This window comes from Lepidochelys olivacea, assembly GCF_965140295.1.
Source record: "Lepidochelys olivacea isolate rLepOli2 genome assembly, chromosome: 1".
NCBI lineage: Eukaryota > Metazoa > Chordata > Testudines > Cheloniidae > Lepidochelys > Lepidochelys olivacea.
In genome coordinates, this window is record NC_140411.1 from 1418482 (window position 1) to 1441639 (window position 23158).

Here is a 23158-nt window from a genome sequence, read left to right on the forward strand (position 1 = left end):
CATATAGCAACCTCCCCTATTCTCAAAGCCTGTCTTGGAAATCCCTTTTATATATTCATATATCCTTGATAGAGACTGGGTGACCAAAATTGAACACACATCCCAAACATGTTATTCTCCATTCCATATCTTAGGGATCTAGCATTGCTTTTATTTTGTCCACTAGTGCAAATGAGCAGGTGTTTCTCTTCGAGCTGCTGCCTATGGCACACAGGTCTTTTCTCTGAGGTATGCTGTCGTTGGGATATTTCTCCCAACCTTTGTCTCGGAAGAAGTTTGGTTTTTTTCACTCTCATATTTTGAGCAACTGGATGAATGGGGAACTCCCTTCAGTATGGACTCCCTATACTGGCTCTCATTGCATTGAGGAACAATGACAGATAATTAGTATCCAGACTTGTGTTTCCTGCTGGTGTCTCTTAATGTTCTCCACCACAAAGTGTAGGAATTATTAACTCAGGGAACACCACAAAATATGGAATTGGATTTAGTAGGATTATTGTTCATAGTTATTTCTCTGAGTAATTAAATATAATTTTTCAGTGCGTTCAGAGAGATTAATCTGGTTCTCCATGAGAACAGCCTCCACTAGTACATGTGGTGTCTCGTATTAACGTTGTCTCTCCATCCAGGCATTTCTGCTGTGACCATCACCCGAGACCCTGGGAACACACGGAAAGTGAGAGGAACATATTGTACACGCAGGAGACAGCCTTATGCCTCAGAGCTGGACACCTTCTCCCCTGCTCCATGTCAGAATCCAACACAACCGACTTCACCAACCCCTCCACCTTCATCCTGCTGGGCATTCCTGGCCTGGAGGCAGCCCATGTCTGGATCTCCATCCCCTTCTCTGCTATGTACACCACAGCCATCTTGGGAAACTTCACCATCCTGTTCATCGTGAAGAGGGAGCCGAGCCTCCATGGGCCCATGTTCTATTTCCTGTGCATGCTGGCCGTCACCGACCTGGTCATGTCCACGTCCACCATGCCCAAAATGCTGAGCATCTTCTGGTTCAATTCCAGGGAGATCAGTTTCAGTGTCTGCCTCACCCAGATGTACTTCGTTCACTCCTTCTCAACGATGGAGTCTGGAATCCTTGTGGCCATGGCTTTGGATCGCTATGTGGCCATCTGCCATCCCCTGAGACATTCCACCATCCTGACACGCCCCCTGGTGGCCAAGATCGGCCTGGCCGTGGTGCTGCGCAGCGTCATACTAACGTTACCCTACCCGTTTCTGGCGAGGGGGTGGCCATATTGCAGAACCAACATCATCCCCAACACCTATTGTGCACATCTAGCTGTGGTGAAGCTGGCCTGCGCTGACATCAGCATCAGTAGTTACTACGGCCTGTTTGAGCTTTTCTCTGTGATTGGAGTAGATGTGTTTTCTATCACCGTGTCCTATACTCAGATCCTCCGCGCCATCTTCTGCCTTCCAACAAAGGATGCCCGGCTCAAAACTTTTGGGACCTGCATCTCTCATCTTTGTGCCATCTTTGCTTTGTACCTCCCAATTTTCTTCTTCTCTCTTACGCAGCGGTTTGGCCACAATGTGCCACTGTATTTACACATTCTCTTTACCAGTGTGTACCAGGTGGTGCCCCCTGTGCTACACCCCATGATTTACGGGATGAGGACCAAACAGATCCGGGGCAGGCTGCTCCAGCTCTTTACTCATAAAGAGACCTAAATATTTTCTCCTTGTGCTCTGGCTCTCAGATTGAGCTTTGTGCAGAGCTAGTTGGTGCATGGTGCTGGGGCCTCTTCCTTGGATCACTTACTGGGCAGAGAGAGAGGCACTATACCCTTTTCTGTTCTTTACTGTGCTGTATCAATGTGATGATTTGGGGAATCAGTCTATGTATACTACACTGGGCTACCACCTGTCTAATTGCTCATAGGTGGACCCCTGAAATTACAATCTTACCCCATCTCTTCTGTCAAGCCTCAACCCTGTTGTGTGTCCAGCCCCAGTGAGAGCTGCCGGTGAAGGAAAGAGTCAAGGCTGCTGAGGCTGGAGCAGCAGAAGAAACCCTCAGCTCAGGGTCTGCAAGCCCTAGTCACAGCCACAGAGCAGAAGCAGGAGCTGAGGGAGGAGGGGGCAGAGGAGCCCTACTCATTTTGTCTCGTCCATCTTCCATACTGCTTCTGCCCAGGGGTTGTCTTATTTCCCCTCTCCTTGAAGGAACCTCAGAGGGCAGGTTTCTTTCACTCTGCTCCCTGACCCTACAGGGCTTGTTTTCTTCCCTCCACCTCCCTTTCCCTTTCTGGACATAGAGGCGGGTTGCGCGGCACCACCGGTACAGTCCCCACACCCGTGCTATGCTCCCTCTTTGCCCATCTCCGTGAGCCACAGGGTCATAAGAAGAAAACGAGTACTTGTGGCACCTTAGAGACTAACCAATTTATTTGAGCATGAGCCTTCGTGAGCTACAGCTCACTTCAGCTCATGCTCACATAAATTGGTTAGTCTCTAAGGTGCCACAAGTACTCCTTTTCTTTTTGCGAATACAGACTAAGAGGGTCATAAGAGAGGTCAAGCCAGAGGATCAACATAGGTCACCGACAACGTCCCCCACTGTCCTGCGGGATCAGCTGTACCGGGAGTCTTTGGCTCACCAATAAAGTGCCAGAAACAACGATGGTTTATTGCTAAAAGCAGCCAAGTACATTGTTGTACATGCTGTACATTGGCCATTCAGCAGTCTCCGTTTGACCAAGTCAGGAGGGGAGGGGGGTTTGGGTGCCACAGAGAGGGCAGCTTGACCCCTCGTCCTTCCTGATAAGAATTGTCTTGAAGTTGCTGATACATGCATCTTAGAAGAGCAGGATGTGCCCCAGGAATGTCTATTGGGGCCTCAGGGCTGCAAACTCTGGAAAAACCCACACCTGGTTAATCAATAATCAGAAGGAACCTCTTGCTTGACCATTGAAACTGCTTACTTAACAAGTTTGCTTTAAAGGACATGTCATTCTTTTACTAATGTATAAATAATGGGGAAAAGTTTGAGGTGGTGGGACTCTTCAGGACTGGACTCTCCCTCTGGATGCATCTTTTGTTTCCCACCGGCAGACAGGGTGCTGCTCTGTCACTTGAGAGTGACACTCAGCTTTGGTAATTATCAAAGGTTAGGGGTGTTCTACTAACCTGTTGCGGATGTGTGTATAAGTGCTTGGGACTAAGTAAAGTTTAGTTTTAAATGAAAGCACACTTGTGTTGTCCTGCTTGTGCCAGCCATCTATTGGTCGGACGGCCATGTCTCCCCTGATTTATTTCCTGACACCACCTCACACAGAGTAAAAGTTACCAAGAGCTTTGGTTAGAAAGAATCCCGGGTAACAGAGCTTCACCATTTTCTGGTGGACACCTGTGCTTTTAAGGGCAAGGTGAAGCTCCCTCTCCAGCATTGGGAAGACTACCATCTCATCTTCAGGGCCACGATGGCTGTTTTGGAGTAGTGGAAGCAAACCGGGAGGGAAGACATCCTAGTCTGCCAAGGGAGCAACTTCTCATGCTCATCCTCCACAAGCTTTACTTCTTCGGATGCCCTGATACCAAGTGACAGGACCTAGTACCATCTTCGGAGTGTGAGGAACACCGGTGGGCCACAAAGTACTCCAACCTGGTCCCACGGCCAACCAGAGATAGTGTTTGGTGGCTCCTTCATGCAGCCATGAGCACTGGCATGTACATGGCACACTTCACCCCCATTCCAGATGCCTGCCCATTTTGTGGCATGAGGCAGACACTGGAATACGCCTCTCTAGAATGCTCAAGGATGCAGCCCCCATTCCAACTCCTTCACAACTTCAACAGGAGGTTCTGACTGCACTTTCCACCACGCCTTTTCATGTATGCTAACTATAATGTGGTCTGCAGGTCCCTTGTGTTACAGGCAAAATTTACTCTGTAAAATTATTAAGCAAACAAATAATTAAGCCCATAAGAAAATAAGAAACTTATAAGAAAAGATATATAGAAGAGCATATAGTCTAGACTATAGGCAACCACAGCTGCTGGCTTCTAGCTGGTAAAGGCCAGGGACTTAGAAGTGACAGAGAGAGGGAGGCACGCCTGTGTGTGTGGGAGTTTGTCAAGGTTCCTCCCCCACTCTGAACTCTAGGGTACAGATGTGGGGACCTGCATGAAAAACCTCCTAAGCTTATCTTTACCAGCTTAGGTCAAAACTTCCCCAAGGTACAAAATATTACCCCCGTTATCCTTGGAATGGCCGCTACCACCACCAAACTAATACTGGTTACTGGGGAAGAGCTGTTTGGACGCGTCCTTCCCCCCAAAATACTTCCCAAAACCTTGCACTCCACTTCCTGGACAAGGTTTGGTAAAAAGCCTCACCAATTTGCCTAGGTGACTACAGACCCAGACCCTTGGATCTTAAGAACAATGAACAATCCTCCCAACACTTGCACCCCCCCTTTCCTGGGAAATGTTGGATAAAAAGCCTCACCAATTTGCATAGGTGACCACAGACCCAAACCCTTGGATCTGAGAACAATGAAAAAGCATTCAGTGTTTTACAAGAAGACTTTTAATAAAAAATAGAAGTAAATAGAAATAAAGAAATCCCCCCTGTAAAATCAGGATGGTATATATCTTACAGGGTAATTAGATTAAAAAACATAGAGAACCCCTCTAGGCAAAACCTTAAGTTACAAAAAAGATACACAGACAGAAATAGTTATTCTATTCAGCACAATTCTTTTCTCAGCCATTTAAAGAAATCATAATCTAACACATACCTAGCTAGATTACTTACTAAAAGTTCTAAGACTCCATTCCTGTTCTGTCCCCGGCCAAGACGACTACAGACAGACACACAAACCCTTTGTTTCTCTCCCTCCTCCCAGCTTTTGAAAGTATCTTGTCTCCTCATTGGTCATTTTGGTCAGGTGCCAGCGAGGTTACCTTTAGCTTCTTAACCCTTTACAGGTGAGAGGAGCTTTCCCCTGGCCAGGAGGGATTTCAAAGGGGTTTACCCTTCCCTTTATATTTATGACACGCCCCCCAAATCTCAGCTAGGGTGAAACACTGGCTGGGATTTCTTCCTGGAGCTCTAGGAAAACAGAGTTAATAAGACACATGCATCTCTAAATATACTACCAAGTACATAAAGACTAACAATATTTTCCACATCTCAAGGACGATTTTAACCAGTTGATTCTGGGAAACTTTCACGGGAGAGTGCATCAGCCACTTTGTTAGAAGCTCCTGAGATGTGTTGGATGTCGAAATCAAAATCTTGGAGAGCTAAACTCCACCGAAGAAGTTTTCTGTTAGTTTCTTTGACGGTGTGAAGCCACTTTAGTGCAGCATGGTCGGTTTGCAGGTGGAAACGCCGTCCCCAAACATATGGGCGTAGCTTTTCCAGAGCGTAGACAATGGCATAACATTCTTTTTCAGTGACTGACCAGTTGCTTTCCCTCTCAGACAGTTTTTTGCTGAGAAACACTACAGGGTGGAATTCTTGATCAGGTCCTTTCTGCATTAAAACTGCTCCCACACCACGCTCGGATGCATCTGTGGTTACTAGGAACGGTTTGTCAAAGTCTGGGGCCCTTAGTATAGGGTCAGACATGAGTGTCGCTTTAAGCTTGTTAAAGGCCTTCTGACACTTTCCGGTCCACTGAACAGCATTTGGCTGTTTCTTTTTGGTTAGGTCTGTCAGTGGGGCAGCGATTTGGCTGTAGTGCGGTACAAATCGTCTGTAATAACCGGCCAAGCCTAAGAAGGATTGAACCTGTTTCTTTGACTTTGGGACAGGCCACTTTTGGATAGCATCCACTTTGGCCTGTAGGGGGCTGATAGTTCCTTGACCCACCTGGTGTCCAAGGTAAGTCACTCTGTTTAGGCCTATTTGACACTTCTTAGCCTTAACAGTTAGTCCTGCCTCCCTTATGCGCTCAAGGACTTTTTGTAGATGTTCCAGGTGGTCTGCCCAGGAATCCGAAAATATGGCCACATCGTCAAGGTAGGCGACTGCATATTCTCCTAATCCCGCTAGGAGACCATCTACAAGTCTTTGGAAAGTGGCGGGTGCATTTCGCAGCCCGAAAGGGAGTACATTAAATTCATACAGCCCGAGATGTGTGATGAAGGCTGACCTTTCCTTGGCAGATTCATCTAGCGGTACCTGCCAGTACCCCTTGGTTAAGTCCAAGGTAGAGATGAACTGGGCCCGTCCCAGTTTCTCTAATAGTTCATCTGTGCGTGGCATGGGATAGTTGTCTGGGCGAGTTACAGCATTTAGCTTACGGTAGTCCACGCAAAAACGTATTTCCCCATCTGGTTTGGGAACTAGAACCACTGGAGATGCCCATGCACTTTCAGAGGGGCGGATTACACCCATCTGTAACATATCCTGGATCTCCCGTTCTATAGCAGTTTTAGCTTGAGGAGACACCCGGTAAGGTTGGACCCTAATTGGGTGAGCATTACCTGTGTCAATGGAGTGGTATGCCCGTTCAGTCAGTCCTGGGGTGGCTGAGAACGTTGGCGCGTAGCTAGTGCACAGCTCCTGGATCTGCTGTCGCTGCATACGCCCAAGGGTCATGGAGAGGTTCACCTCTTCCACACCACCAGCACATTTCCCTTCGTAGTAGACACCTTCAGGCCACTCAGCGTCGTCTCCTCCCTGGGCTGTAAACTGACAAACCTTTAATTCTCTGGAATAAAAGGGCTTTAGAGAATTAATATGATACACCTTAGGCTTTCGGTTGGAGGTGGGGAATGCTATGAGATAATTAACAGCTCCCAGGCGCTCCTGGACCACGAATGGCCCTTCCCACGATGCTTCCATTTTATGGGCCTGGAGTGCCTTTAAGACCATGACCTGGTCTCCTACTTTGAAGGAACGCTCTCTGGCATGTTTATCATACCAGGCTTTTTGCTCTTTTTGAGCATCCTGTAAGTTTTCTCTAGCAAGGGCTAAAGAGGTTCGGAGGGTGTTTTGTAGGTTGGTTACAAAGTCCAGAATGTTAGTTCCTGGAGAAGGTGTAAATCCCTCCCATTGCTGCTTCACCAACTGCAATGGCCCCTTAACCTCACGGCCATATACAAGTTCAAATGGGGAAAACCCTAAACTGGGATGTGGTACAGCTCTGTAGGCAAAGAGCAACTGCTGCAATACTAGGTCCCAATCATTGGAGTGCTCATTTACGAATTTACGTATCATGGCCCCCAAAGTTCCATTAAACTTCTCCACCATGCCATTTGTTTGATGATGGTAAGGAGTGGCAACCAAGTGATTTACCCCATGAGCTTCCCAAAGGTTTTTCATAGTTCCTGCCAGGAAATTAGTCCCTGCATCTGTGAGGATGTCGGAGGGCCAACCTACCCTGGCAAAAATGTCTGCTAGTGCCTGGCACACACTTTTAGCCCTGGTGTTGCTTAGAGCTACTGCTTCCGGCCATCGGGTGGCAAAATCCATGAAAGTCAGTATGTACTGCTTTCCTCTGGGTGTCTTTTTCGGAAAAGGACCCAGAATATCCACAGCTACTCGCTGAAATGGAACTTCAATGATGGGGAGTGGCTGGAGAGGGGCTTTGACCTGGTCTTGGGGTTTTCCCACTCTTTGGCACACCTCACAAGACTGGACATAGGTAGAAACATCCTTGCCCATTCCCTCCCAGTGGAATGACCCCCCCAAACGGTCTTTGGTCCTGTTCATCCCAGCATGGCCACTAGGGTGATCATGGGCTAAGCTCAAGAGCTTGGCCCGGTATTTAGTTGGAACTACCAACTGTCTCTGAGGATGCCAGTCTTCCTGGTGTCCACCAGAAAGAGTTTCCTTGTATAAAAGTCCTCTTTCTACAACAAACCTGGATCGATTAGAAGAGCTGAGAGGCGGTGGGTTGCTCCGTGCCGCCGTCCAAGCTCTCTGGAGGCTTTCATCTGCTTCCTGTTCGGTCTGGAACTGTTCCCTTGATGCTGGAGACATCAGTTCCTCATGGGATTGTGGACCTAGGCTTGGTCCCTCTGGAAGCGATATAGGGGATGGAGCTGTTTCTGTTGACTGTGAACCGCTCTCCGCTGGTGTACTATGTTGGGATTCAGGCTCCGGCTGAGCCTCTTGTGTAGGGTTATCGGCTGCTGCCAGTTCAGGTTCGGTGGGGCCCTCTGGTGTTGAGGTTGCAAGTACTGGATTCAGTGCTGACACGGGGTCTGGTGTTGGTTGTTCGGCTGGTTCCGGTTCTGGGACTGGTTCCGTCTGGGTTTCTGGGACTGGATCCACTACTGCTGTTGCAGACATTGGCCTGGGGTCCAGGTCCATCACCTCTGACTGGGTCCTGATAGAAGTTTCCGGAACAGAGCTAGGCCTCACGGCTTGTTTAGCCTGGTTGCGGGTGACCATTCCCACCCTCTTGGCCTGCTTCACATGATTGGCCAAGTCTTCCCCCAACAGCATGGGGATGGGATAATCATCATAGACTGCAAAAGTCCACATTCCTGACCAGCCCTTGTACTGGACAGGCAACTTGGCTGTAGGCAAATTGAAAGAGTTGGACTTGAAGGGTTGAATCGTCACTTGGATCTCTGGGTTGATTAAATTGGGGTCCACTAAGGAAGCATGGATAGCTGACACTTGTGCTCCGGTGTCCCTCCACGCGGTGACCTTCTTCCCACCCACACTCACAGTTTCCCTCCGCTCCAAGGGTATCTGGGAGGTATCTGGGCCTGTGGACCTCTGGGGTGATTCCGGTGCAATGAACTGTAATCTGTTGGGGTTCTTGGGGCAGTTGGCCTTTACATGCCCCAGCTCGTTACACTTAAAACATCGTCCAGCTGACGGGTCACTGGGGCGAGGAGGGTTGCTGGAGAACGGGGTGGTGGGACGATAAGGGGTCTGGAGGGTTCTTTGGGAGGTAGGTGGGGCTTTGGGCGGCCCCCGGTAATAGGGTGTGGTCTGGGGTGGTCGCTTCTGGTCTCCGCTCCAACTGCGACCAGTTTTCTTCTTCTCTGCCACCTCCACCCATCTGGCTCCAATCTCTCCTGCCTCAATTACAGTTTTGGGTTTCCCATCTAGGATGTATCTTTCTATTTCCTCGGGAACACCCTCTAAGAATTGTTCCATTTGCATTAGGAAGGGCAAATTTACTGGAGATTCAACACTTGCTCCTGATATCCAGGCATCCCAATGTTTTACAATGTGGTAGGCATGTCGGGTAAATGACATGTCTGGTTTCCACCTTAGGGCTCTGAACCTCCGACGAGACTGCTCGGGTGTTATCCCCATTCTGACTCTCGCCTTGGATTTAAACAGTTCATACTTGTTCATATGTTCTTTAGGCATTTCAGCTGCCACCTCAGCTAAGGGTCCACTGAGCTGCGGCCTCAGCTCTACCATGTATTGGTCAGTAGAGATGTTGTACCCAAGGCAGGCCCTTTCGAAGTTTTCTAAGAAGGCCTCAGTGTCATCACCTGCCTTGTAGGTGGGGAACTTTCTGGGATGGGAAGTGGTACCTGGAGAAGGATTGCTAGGGTTTGTTGGTATATTCTGCTGGGCCTTTATCCTCTCCATCTCCTCCACATGCTTCCTCTCTTTTTCCTTCTCCTCCTCCTTCAGCCGCATGAGTTCTATCTGTCTTTCATGTTCCCTTTGTTTTTCCTCAGCCTGCAATTTGGCTAATTCCAGCTGTAGTCGAGCTGAGGATTTGGCCATTCTAACCTCTCTGTTTTTAACTAACTTTACACCCGAGGTTTAGAAATAAACAAACAAAACTTGGCTGTAAAATTTTGCTGTGCTGGAATAGAATACCTATTCTCTGATAGTGATTGTCAGCCTACAGAAAAAGACAATTCCCTTGTCTCTGCTCTGGGCCCAAATTAAAGCAAAAAACCTCCAACTACTTGGAAAACTGCTTACCCAGCCCAAAGAAAAAAAAAATTTCTTTTCAAACCTGTGCTCCTTGTAAAACAAAAAAAAAATCAAAATCCTAAAAAAAAACCCTGCCACTTTTGTCTCCAGGCAAATGGGTAGAGCACACACCCCCTATTTACTTTTAGGAAGAAAAGAAAAAAAAAAAACCTCTGGGTTGGAAGACTGTGAATTTCCCTGCAGGAGTTAAGTACCCTGCCTCCAGGCAAGAAAACCTGCAATTCACAAGATAATCCCCTTTTGTCTCTGCTTGGCCACAAAGCAGAGAGAAACCAAGCTGCTTTCAGTTTCAAAGCTGCCTTCTGGACTTCCTAAAAATTCCTTTTTAAAATCTGTGTTTCTAGTTCAAAAAATCTCAACTGGATCTCAAAATGATTTCAGGTTAATCCCACCACTGTGCCACCATGTCAAGGTTCCTCCCCCACTCTGAACTCTAGGGTACAGATGTGGGGACCTGCATGAAAAACCTCCTAAGCTTATCTTTACCAGCTTAGGTCAAAACTTCCCCAAGGTACAAAATATTACCCCCGTTATCCTTGGAATGGCCGCTACCACCACCAAACTAATACTGGTTACTGGGGAAGAGCTGTTTGGACGCGTCCTTCCCCCCAAAATACTTCCCAAAACCTTGCACTCCACTTCCTGGACAAGGTTTGGTAAAAAGCCTCACCAATTTGCCTAGGTGACTACAGACCCAGACCCTTGGATCTTAAGAACAATGAACAATCCTCCCAACACTTGCACCCCCCCTTTCCTGGGAAATGTTGGATAAAAAGCCTCACCAATTTGCATAGGTGACCACAGACCCAAACCCTTGGATCTGAGAACAATGAAAAAGCATTCAGTGTTTTACAAGAAGACTTTTAATAAAAAATAGAAGTAAATAGAAATAAAGAAATCCCCCCTGTAAAATCAGGATGGTATATATCTTACAGGGTAATTAGATTAAAAAACATAGAGAACCCCTCTAGGCAAAACCTTAAGTTACAAAAAAGATACACAGACAGAAATAGTTATTCTATTCAGCACAATTCTTTTCTCAGCCATTTAAAGAAATCATAATCTAACACATACCTAGCTAGATTACTTACTAAAAGTTCTAAGACTCCATTCCTGTTCTGTCCCCGGCCAAGACGACTACAGACAGACACACAAACCCTTTGTTTCTCTCCCTCCTCCCAGCTTTTGAAAGTATCTTGTCTCCTCATTGGTCATTTTGGTCAGGTGCCAGCGAGGTTACCTTTAGCTTCTTAACCCTTTACAGGTGAGAGGAGCTTTCCCCTGGCCAGGAGGGATTTCAAAGGGGTTTACCCTTCCCTTTATATTTATGACAGAGTTACAAATCAAAAGAGAGAGCTGGACCTGAATGCACCAGGAGAAGAGAGAGAGAGAGAGAGAGATGGGACAAAACCCACTAGAAAAGGGATTCCCTGTCTATACCGTTCTGGGGAGCAGTTTCCAAGGGAGACACAAACTCTCTCCCTGACCCCAAACAGGCACTTTGTTTTCAGGAAACCTTTCCTTAAGGGAAGCCCAGCTGGATCAGTTCTGGAACAAGAGCACTTGGGGAAACACAGATGGCAGAGGAGTCACATTTGGGTGAAAAAATATCTTGTGGCACTTCCCTGGCCAGGCCCACTCCCCTTCCTCATCTGTGTAGCAGCTCCAGGTTTGCTGTTCCATCCCCGCTCAGCTCGTGCAGCTGGACACTCATCAGCCACCATGTTTGGGGCCCACAAACAGGACCCAGGTGCTTTTGAGTCACAGCACTGTTCAGGCCCTGCCTCTGGTTCTGGGTTTCTAGGCCCACTCTCACAGTGCAGCTTCCAGTCTACTGCCTCCCTCTGGCAGCAGAAACTGGCATGCCAGTCACCAAGGCCCTGAGGCCTGTTTGGCTCGGCTCTCCCGGACTCTCCAATTGCTGCAGCCTACTGTTCCCAAAGCTACCCCTTGGGCGTATTCTGTTTCCAGGTTCTCTTTTTTGGGGCACATGGTCTCTAGAGCAAACAGCCCCAGGCCTTGCAAAATCGGTTATGGGACCACTTGCCAGAAAGAAAAAAGCAACTTGCAGTCTATTAACCCAGATTCACTCTTTAGAGACAGGTTAGAAAAGTATGTAAATGGTAATTAGGACTATTCCATATTAGATTGGCTAGAGCTTTGAAATGTAGCCTTCTATTATTAAAGAACTGGAAGAAGTTAGTGACTCTAGTAGTCTCCGTTTACCGACAGCTTGTTCGAGTTTAACAGTGTAACCAAACAATTCCTGTCTAGAGCTGTATTAGGTGAATTCAGAGATGAAAAGGAAATATTATTTGACGGAACTTGAGTGCAATAATGTAATTTTTCTCTATGTTCTTTTAATGTTTCTTTTGAATTCTCTATAAACTGCTAAAATGATAATAACCTTATGTTAATCCAGACAGTTAATTACCAGTGATGTTTAGGAAATACAAGGTTATTTCAAAAGCCTACTGTTCACCCAAGTAATGGAGCACTCCTGGTAATCCACCTCCGTGAGAGCCATAATGGTTGAATTCAGGGCTCTACTGAAGGGGACACTGAGGGGAAAGGAAAACAAGTAACTCAACATGTTAAGATTCAGGAAGGAGTTGAAAGACATAATGCATTTTCAACAAACCAACCTGTCAAAGTAGAAGGCGTGGTGTAATAAACCAGGGAACTGATGGGCAAGATCCCCTGGGAGAATAACATGAGGGGGAAAGGAGTCCAGGAGAGCTGGGTGTATTTTAAAGAATCCTTATTGAGGTTACAGGGACAAACCATCCCGAAGTGTAGAAAGAATAGTAAATATGGCAGGCGACCAGCTTGGCTTAACAGTGAAATCCTTGCTGATCTTAAATACAAAAAAGAAGCTTACAAGAAGTGGAAGATTGGACAAATGACCAGGGATGAGTATAAAAATATTGCTCAGGCATACAGGAGTGAAATCATAGAATCATAGAATCATAGAATATCAGGGTTGGAAGGGACCCCAGAAGGTCATCTAGTCCAACCCCCTGCTCAAAGCAGGACCAATTCCCAGTTAAATCATCCCAGCCAGGGCTTTGTCAAGCCTGACCTTAAAAACCTCTAAGGAAGGAGATTCTACCACCTCCCTAGGTAACGCATTCCAGTGTTTCACCACCCTCTTAGTGAAAAAGTTTTTCCTAATATCCAATCTAAACCTCCCCCACTGCAACTTGAGACCATTACTCCTCGTTCTGTCATCTGCTACCATTGAGAACAGTCTAGAGCCATCCTCTTTGGAACCCCCTTTCAGGTAGTTGAAAGCAGCTATCAAATCCCCCCTCATTCTTCTCTTCTGCAGGCTAAACAATCCCAGCTCCCTCAGCCTCTCTTCATAACTCATGTGTTCCAGTCCCCTAATCATTTTTGTTGCCCTTCGCTGGACTCTCTCCAATTTATCCACATCCTTCTTGAAGTGTGGGGCCCAAAACTGGACACAGTACTCCAGATGAGGCCTCACCAATGTCGAATAGAGGGGAACGATCACGTCCCTCGATCTGCTCGCTGTGCCCCTACTTATACATCCCAAAATGCCATTGGCCTTCTTGGCAACAAGGGCACACTGCTGACTCATATCCAGCTTCTCGTCCACTGTCACCCCTAGGTCCTTTTCCGCAGAACTGCTGCCTAGCCATTCGGTCCCTAGTCAGGAATGGCCAAATCAGGAAGGCCAAATCACACCTGGAGTTGCAGTTAGCAAGAGATGTTAAGAGTAAGAAGAAGGGTTTCTTCAGGTATGTTAGCAAAAGAAGAAAGCCAAAGAAAGTGTGGGCCCCTTACTGAATGAGGGAGGCAACCTAGTGACAGAGGATGTGGAAAAAGGTAATGTACTCAATGCTTTTTTTGCCTCTGTCTTCACGAACAAGGTCAACTCCCAGACTGCTGCACTGGGCAGCACAGCATGGGGAGGAGCTGACCAGCCCTCTGTGGAGAAAGAAGTGGTTCGGGATGATTTAGAAAAGCTGGACGAGCACAAGTCCATGGGGCCTGATGCGCTGCATCCGAGAGTGCTCAAAGAGTTGGCGGATGTGATTGCAGAGCCATTGGCCATTATCTTTGAAAACTCATGGCGATCGGGGGAAGTCCCGGATGACTGCGGATGATACTAAACTGGGAGGAGTGGTAGATACGCTGGAGGGCAGGGATCGGATACAGAAGGACCTAGACAAATTGGAGAATTGGGCCAAAAGAAATCTGATGAGGTTCAATAAGGATAAGTGCAGGGTCCTGCACTTAGGAAGGAAGAATCAAATGCACCGCTACAGACTAGGGGCCGAATGGCTAGGCAGCAGTTCTGCGGAAAAGGACCTAGGGGTGACAGTGGATGAGAAGCTGGATATGAGCCAGCAGTGTGCCCTTGTTGCCAAGAAGGCCAATAGCATTTTGGGATGTATAAGTAGGGGCATAGCGAGCAGATCGAGGGACATGATTGTTCCCCTCTATTCGAAATTGGTGAGGCCTCATCTGGAGTACTGTGTCCAGTTTTGGGCCCCACACTACCAGAAGGATGTGGATAAATTGGAGAGAGTCCAGCGAAGGGCAACAAAAATGATTAGGGGTCTGGAACACATTTCTTATGAGGAGAGGCTGAGGGAACTGGGATTGTTTAGTCTGCAGAAGAGAAGAATGAGGGGGGATTTGATAGCTGCTTTCAACTACCTGAAAGGGGGTTCCAAAGAGGATGGCTCCAGACTGTTCTCAATGGTAGCAGATGACAGAACGAGGAGTAATGGTCTCAAGTTGCAGTGGGGGAGGTTTAGATTGGATAGTAGGAAAAACTTTTTCACTAGGAGGGTGGTGAAACACTATAATGCGTTACCTAGGGAGGTGGTAGAATCTCCTTCCTTAGAGGTTTTTAAGGTGAGGCTTGACAAAGCCCTGGCTGGGATGATTTAACTGGGAATTGGTCCTGCTTCGAGCAGGGGGTTGGACGAGATGACCTTCTCGGGTCCCTTCCAACCCTGATATTCTATGATTCTATGATTCTATGACTGGAAAAAGACTAATGTAGTGCCCATCTTTAAAAAAAGGGAAGAAGGAGGATCCTGGGAACTACAGGCCAGTCAGCCTCACCTCAGTTCCCAGAAAAATCCTGGAGCAGGTTCTCAAGGAATCAATTCTGAAGCACTTAGAGGAGAGGAAAGTGATCAGGAACAGTCAGCATGGACTCACCAAGGGCAAGTCATGCCTGACTAATCTAATTGCCTGCTATGACAAGATAACTGGCTCTGTGGCTGAAGGGAAAGCAGTGGACGTGTTGTTTCTTGACTTTAGCAAAGCTTTGACACGGTCTCCCACAGTATTCTTGCCAGCAAGATAAAGAAGTATCCCTTCCAACCCTGATATTCTATGATTGTATGATTCTATGAAATATATTTTGAAACACTTACCTGTAATATAAGATTTGCTGTTATTGGTAAGTATCATGATGCAAAGTTTGCTGCTAATGGTAAAGCTTATAACAAAAATTTGGTATTGATGGAAAATTCTAAGAAAAGGTGCAACGTGCCTGATTTTTGGAAAAGGTTTTGGACATACTAGTCTGTGTATATATATTGTGACAAAGCTCTGTCCTTGCCTCCATGGGTCCCGCGTTTCCTGGAGAATTTCTCTAGCCTCAGAGGCTCACTGTGACCCTCCACATAACCCTTCTGTCTCTAGAGACAGGGGTCACAGTCTACTGAGCCATTTTCATCATAAGCCAGCGAGAGAGGTGAGGAGAAGTTATCATTCCTTGCACAGTCTCTGTTGTCTCCCAGTCTCAGTGATTAATCAGGGGCAAAAGGCGGACATTTGTTACATTTGTTAGTCTCCAAGATGCAACAAGGGTTCCTCATTGTTTTTACTACAATGTTTGTAACACTTGGGAGTTGTATGGTCAAAAAGTCAAGAGAGGCTTGTGCACACTGCTTCTGCATCCGTCAGTAACTTACTCTCCTTCAGTGAACTAAGGGGGGATGTGTGATTCTCTGTTCCCCAAAGCAACGCCCTGTCTTCACCATATTTACCACAGGGTGAGATGATTATGATGTGATTTTTACAAAGTATATCAAATATGTTCTGTATCAATGGAAAAGTTATGATTTGCTGACACTCGTCAGGCTTTTGGCCAGGGCAAGATGGTACAGCTCTTGGGTCCTAGGCTGGGGAGCTGGGGGGAACTGGCTGGAGCCTCTCTATTGCTGTCCCATGCATGGCTGATGAAAGCATTCATGTAACTGCAGCTGGGTGTGTCCCTGTCAGTGTATGGCCGTGTAAGTGCAAGACCTGAGTGGGTTGCAACTTGTCACAACCTCACAGTGTGAGAGGGGGGCTCAGACTGGTGTGCCAGAGGGCTTGGCAGTCCCCATTTCCAGGTTGAACTGCAGAGAATTGCTTCCCACCCTGCCCCCAAAGAACAGTCCCTGCAAGACCATGAGTTCATTTGCCAGTTGTCATGTGGTCCCTTAGTGAGAGGGAGACCGTGCTTATGGAAGGGAAGTCAGGATATTTGGGTTCTGTCAGTTATTCTCCACGTGACCTTGGAGAAGTCATTTCTCCCCGTGCCTCATTTTACTGAATAGTGAAATGAGGATGGTTCAGAGTGACTTTCTTTTGCTAGGTGTTTTGAAGATCACTCAATCAAAGGTGTTACACAGCTGGATGATACTTACTGATGAGACGGACAGATCTCTGGTCCTTACGACAGCCCCATGTGTTTGCTGTAAATGCTTGTGTCTCCTCTTAGTCAACTTTCTCCAGATCTCTCTCTCTCTCTATTATCTACCGATCTTTCCTGAGAATGTACGGGATATCAGACCCTCTGGAGAGTTAGGTATTATCCCTAGTTTTCTTCTCCTCAATGATAATTTTTAAATATATACACACAAACGTACAGAGCAGCCAATTCCTCTCTGACTCAGCATGGAGCCAATGAGTTCCCATCTCCCTTTGGGAAGGTTCCTTAATTACTGTTTACTCCTAAAGCTGGATAATTAACACATAAGCAGAGACATGCTTGTCTACAGCCTGTTTATGTTCAGATGCTCCCTTTTCCTCTCGAGACTGAGCGAACCCCACTGGGATTACACAGAGCTATATTATAAACTACGCACACCCCTGTGTCTGCTCTTGGCATGGGATATTACTTGAGATGCTGGGGTGAGAGAGGTGTAGGACATGGCTACCTGAAGGGGATTCCTTGGACGACGCTTCCGTCTCAGAATTCACAGGTACCCATCTCTTGCTGAGGAGCTCACCTGATCGACACTTCCCATGCAAGGTGGGTGTGGTGGGATAGAGAGTAAGTTTGTGGTTCTTTCCGCTCTGCAAAACCAAGAGAAATCCAAGGGCCCTTGTCATCAGTGATGAGTTTGCTAAAGAATCACTGGCCAAAATGTCATTCTTTTCTGTGCACCCCTGCTCATCATGCCTAATGGCCTCCAGCCCCAATGTGGGGCATTTCAGTGGCAAAGTGAATCCTTCAGGATGAAAGATGTTATTAGCTGTGCAATACAAGGCCAAATTCTGAGACCACGACCAGTGCTGTGTTCAGGTCCCAGTGAGGCAAAACTTCCCTTGGAGAAAGAACCGAGAACAGACGTCAGGAGCCAACTGTATGTTAATGCACAGACACGGTAACCCCCTCCTCTTGTATTTCAGGACTCTGTCTGTTAATGGGGCAGAGGGACAGGGGCTCTTACCTGACTTTTATCTGCTGGAAAGCTTGAAGGTGTTAGGGCTCCTCACTCGAACAATAATGAGAATTTTTAACAGGGGTAACACATACTTTCTCCTAGCTTCATTCCAGAAGTCGGCTGAACTGTTATGTCTGAAGGTATCAAAAAACAATTGTGCTGGAAGCAGACACCCAGCATGGGAAATCTCAGTCCAAACACCTAAAAACTGGAAAACTCATAAGCAACTGAAAATGAGCTCTTCTAATGGAAGGTGTCAGACAGCCTTGACTATAGGTTATGCCACCAGCACCACCTGCAACGGCCAATCCATTTGTGAATCCCATTCTTCTATGCTCCTCTCTCCAACGATGTTGGCAGCAAGGAGTTCTTCAGGCCAAAATGAATTATGTTAGCAATTATCTTTTCTCAATGTAATAAGTTCAGACTTTCAATTTAATTAAATGTTCCCTTGTTCATGTTATGAGACACACTAATTATAAATGCCTGATCTACTTTCTTTATCAATAGATCCATATGGTTTAAGGTCAGAAGGAACCATTTGATCATCCAGTATGACCTCCTGTAAAACCCCAGCTTATTAAATTTCACTCAATTACCTCTGTATTGAGCCAAAAGACTTATGTGTGACTAAGACCTGGTCGACACTAGGATTTTACATCATAGATTGATAGAGCCATGGAGTTATAAGGGAACAAAAAGGACACCTAGTATATCCTCCTGACATGATGCAGGATTTGTTTTCTCTTAGTCTTCTAAGACTGATGGCTACTCACACCTCTTTGGAAAACCTCCAGAGAAGGAGCTTCCATGACTTCCCTTGGAGTCTGTTCCATTGGCCTCCTGTTCTTAAAGTTAGGAAGATTTCCCTTAAACTTAATTTAAATTTGCTATGCTGGAATTTGAACCCATTGCCTCTTCTCCTGCACCTCTGTGGTAAGGCAGAATAAATTTACTCCACCTTTTGATGGCAGCCTCTCAAGAATTGGAAGACCACTCTCATGTCCCCCATTAATCACCTCTTTTCCATATAAACATATGGATTCCTTCAGCTTGCTCATACAGTTTGCATTCCATTCTTTGCATAACATATGTTACTTGCCTATGGATCCTTTCCAGTTTCTCTATTTCCTTTCTATGCATTGGTGATCAAAACTGGACACATGACTGCAATTGAGACCTAACCAGCACGGAGTAGAGGAATAATATCACGTGCCATGACTTAGAATCATAGCATCATAGAATCATAGAATATCAGGGTTGGAAGGGACCCCAGAAGGTCATCTAGTCCAACCCCCTGCTCAAAGCAGGACCAATTCCCAGTTAAATCATCCCAGCCAGGGCTTTGTCAAGCCTGACCTTAAAAACCTCTAAGGAAGGAGATTCTACCACCTCCCTAGGTAACGCATTCCAGTGTTTCACCACCCTCTTAGTGAAAAAGTTTTTCCTAATATCCAATCTAAACCTCCCCCACTGCAACTTGAGACCATTACTCCTCGTTCTGTCATCTGCTACCATTGAGAACAGTCTAGAGCCATCCTCTTTGGAACCCCCTTTCAGGTAGTTGAAAGCAGCTATCAAATCCCCCCTCATTCTTCTCTTCTGCAGGCTAAACAAGCCCAGCTCCCTCAGCCTCTCCTCATAACTCATGTGTTCCAGTCCCCTAATCATTTTTGTTGCCCTTCGCTGGACTCTCTCCAATTTATCCACATCCTTCTTGAAGTGTGGGGCCCAAAACTGGACACAGTACTCCAGATGAGGACTCACCAATGTCGAATAGAGGGGAACGATCACGTCCCTCGATCTGCTCGCTATGCCCCTACTTATACATCCCAAAATGCCATTGGCCTTCTTGGCAACAAGGGCACACTGCTGACTCATATCCAGCTTCTCGTCCACTGTCACCCCTAGGTCCTTTTCTGCAGAACTGCTGCCTAGCCATTCGGTCCCTAGTCTGTAGCTGTGCATTGGGTTCTTCCGTCCTAAGTGCAGGACCCTGCACTTATCCTTATTGAACCTCATCAGATTCCTTTTGGCCCAATCTTCCAATTGGTCTAGGTCCTTCTGTATCCTATCCCTCCCCTCCAGCGTATCTACCACTCCTCCCAGTTTAGTATCATCCGCAAATTTGCTGAGAGTGCAATCCACACCATCCTCCAGATCATTTATGAAGATATTGAATAAAACCGGCCCCAGAACCGACCCTTGGGGCACTCCACTTGATACCGGCTGCCAACTAGACATGGAGCCATTGATCACTACCCGTTGAGCCCGACAATTTAGCCAGCTTTCTACCCACCTTATAGTGCATTCATCCAGCCCATACTTCCTTAACTTGCTGACAAGAATACTATGGGAGACCGTGTCAAAAGCTTTGCTAAAGTCAAGAAACAATACATCCACTGCTTTCCCTTCATCCACAGAACCAGTAATCTCATCATAAAAGGCGATTAGATTAGTCAGGCATGACCTTCCCTTGGTGAATCCATGCTGGCTGTTCCTGATCACTTTCCTCTCATGCAAGTGCTTCAGGATTGATTCTTTGAGGACCTGCTCCATGATTTTTCCAGGGACTGAGGTGAGGCTGACTGGCCTGTAGTTCCCAGGATCTTCCTTCTTCCCTTTTTTAAAGATTGGCACTACATTAGCCTTTTTCCAGTCATCCGGGACTTCCCCGGTTCGCCACGAGTTTTCAAAGATAATGGCCAGTGGCTCTGCAATCACAGCCGCCAATTCCTTCAGCACTCTCGGATGCAACTCGTCCGGCCCCATGGACTTGTGCACGTCCAGCTTTTCTAAATAGTCCCTAACCGCCTCTATCTCCACAGAGGGCTGGCCATCTCTTCCGCATTTTGTGATGCCCAGCGCAGCAGTCTGGGAGCTGACCTTGTTAGTGAAAACAGAGGCAAAAAAAGCATTGAGTACATTAGCTTTTTCCACATCCTCTGTCACTAGGTTGCCTCCCTCATTCAGTAAGGGGCCCACACATTCCTTGGCTTTCTTCTTGTTGCCAACATACCTGAAGAAACCCTTCTTGTTACTCTTGACATCTCTGGCTAGCTGCAGCTCCATGTGCGATTTGGCCCTCCTGATAACATTCCTACATGCCCGAGCAATATTTTTATACTCTTCCCTGGTCATATGTCCAACCTTCCACTTCTTGTAAGCTTCTTTTTTATGTTTAAGATCCGCTAGGATTTCACCATTAAGCCAAGTTGGTCGCCTGCCATATTTACTATTCTTTCGACTCATCGGGATGGTTTGTCCCTGTAACCTCAACAGGGATTCCTTGAAATACAGCCAGCTCTCCTGGACTCCTTTCCCCTTCAAGTTAGTCCCCCAGGGGATCCTGGCCATCCGTTCCCTGAGGGAGTCGAAGTCTGCTTTCCTGAAGTCCAGGGTCCGTATCCTGCTGCTTACCTTTGTTCCCTGCGTCAGGATCCTGAACTCAACCAACTCATGGTCACTGCCTCCCAGATTCCCATCCACTTTTGCTTCCCCCACTAATTCTACTCGGTTTGTGAGCAGCAGGTCAAGAAAAGCACCCCCCCTAGTTGGCTCCTCTAGCACTTGCGCCAGGAAATTGTCCCCTACGCTTTCCAAAAACTTCCTGGATTGTCTATGCACCGCTGTATTGCTCTCCCAGCAGATATCAGGAAAATTAAAGTCACCCATGAGAATCAGGGCATGCGATCTAGTAGCTTCCGTGAGCTGCCGGAAGAAAGCCTCATCCACCTCATCCCTCTGGTCCGGTGGTCTATAGCAGACTCCCACCACTACATCTCTCTTGCTGCACACACTTCTAAACTTAATCCAGAGACACTCAGGTTTTTCTGCAGTTTCGTACCGGAGCTCTGAGCAGTCATACTGCTCCCTTACATATAGTGCTACTCCCCCACCTTTTCTGCCCTGCCTGTCCTTCCTGAACAGTTTATAACCATCCATGACAGTACTCCAGTCATATGAGTTATCCCACCAAGTCTCTGTTATTCCGATCACGTCATAGTTCCTTGACATCACCAGGACCTCCAGTTCTCCCTGCTTGTTTCCAAGGCTTTGTGCATTTGTATATAAGCACTTGAGATAACCTGTTGATCGCCCCTCATTGCCAGTATGAGGCAGGAGCCCTCCCCTCACAGACATTCCTGCCTGTGCTTCCTCCCGGTATCCCGCTTTCCCACTTACCTCAGGGCTTTGGTCTCCTTCCCCCGGTGAACCTAGTTTAAAGCCCTCCTCACTAGGTTAGCCAGCCTGCTGGCAAAGATGCTCTTCCCTCTCTTCGTAAGATGGAGCCCGTCTCTACCCAGCACTCCTCCTTCATGGAACACCATCCCATGGTCAAAGAAACCAAAGCCTTCTCTCCGACACCATCTGCGTAGCCATTCGTTGACTTCCACGATTCGACGCTCCCTACCTAGGCCTTTTCCTTCCACGGGGAGGATGGACGAGAACACCACTTGCGCCTCCAACTCCTTTATTCTTCTTTCTAGAGCCACATAGTCCGCAGTGATCCGCTCAAGGTCATTCTTGGCAGTATCATTGGTGCCCACGTGGAGAAGCAGGAAGGGGTAGCGATCCGAGGGCTTGATGAGTCTCGGCAGTCTCTCCGTCACATCACGAATCTTAGCCCCTGGCAAGCAGCAGACTTCTCGGTTTTCCCGGTCAGGGCGGCAGATAGATGACTCAGTCTCCCGGAGGAGAGAGTCCCCGACCACCACCACCCGCCTTCTCCTCTTGGGGGTGGTGGTCGTGGAACCCCCAACCTCAGGACAGCGCATCTCATGCCTTCCAACCAGCGGAGTCTCCTTCTGCTTTCTCGCCCCAGACATATCATCTGGTCCACTCTCCGCAACGATACCTGTGGAGAGAACATGAAAGCGGTGACTTGCATGTTACACTTCTGCTAATATAACCTAACACTGCATTTGCCTTTTTTGAAACAGCAAAAAAATCCACACCTTAGAAAGATGTAGCTATATCATAGAATCATGGAACTGGAAGGGACCTCAAGAGGTCATCAAGTGCAATCCCCTACACTCATGGCAGGAACAGCACCATCTAGAACATCCCTGACAGGTTTTTGTCTAACCTACTCCTAAAAATCTACAATGATGGATATTCCGCAACCTCCCTAGTTTCCCTAACCACCCTGACAGTTAGGAAGCTTTTCCGAATGTCCATCCTAAACCACACTGCTGCAATTTAATTCCGTTGCTTCTTGTCTTCTCTTCAGAAGTTAGGGGGAACACTTTTTCTCCCTCCATGTAACACCTTTCAGGTATTTGAAAATTGTTATCATGTCCCTCCTCAGTCTTCTCTTTTTCAGACCAAACAAACCTAGCTCTTTCAGTCTTCCCTCAGAGGGCATGTTTTCAACACCCCGAGTCATCCTTTCCGCCAGTTTTTCCAGATCATTTTGAATGTTTATCGGATTCTCCAAAGGACTGGCAACCCCTCCCAACGTGGCATCATCGGGAAACTTAAGAAGTTTACTCTCCATGCCGTGAACTAAATAGCTGATGATGACATTCAAAAGAACCAGACCCGG

General features: G+C 47.1%; 2 protein-coding genes across 2 annotated transcripts in view; one reads left to right on the forward strand and one right to left on the reverse strand.

The window, feature by feature from the left end:
* Positions 1–23158, reverse strand: part of LOC311514623 (olfactory receptor 52M1-like) — a gene marked incomplete at both ends in the record, with an annotated part of 149886 nt that overhangs the window by 39325 nt on the left and 87403 nt on the right. The gene's annotated exons all lie outside the window — the stretch shown is intronic.
* On the forward strand, positions 751–1698 carry LOC311514599 (olfactory receptor 52E8-like; the record flags this gene model as incomplete). Its single annotated transcript, XM_084617165.1, has 1 exon — positions 751–1698. The coding sequence occupies one exon, from the start codon at positions 751–753 to the stop codon at positions 1696–1698; it is 948 nt and encodes a 315-aa protein (XP_084473291.1).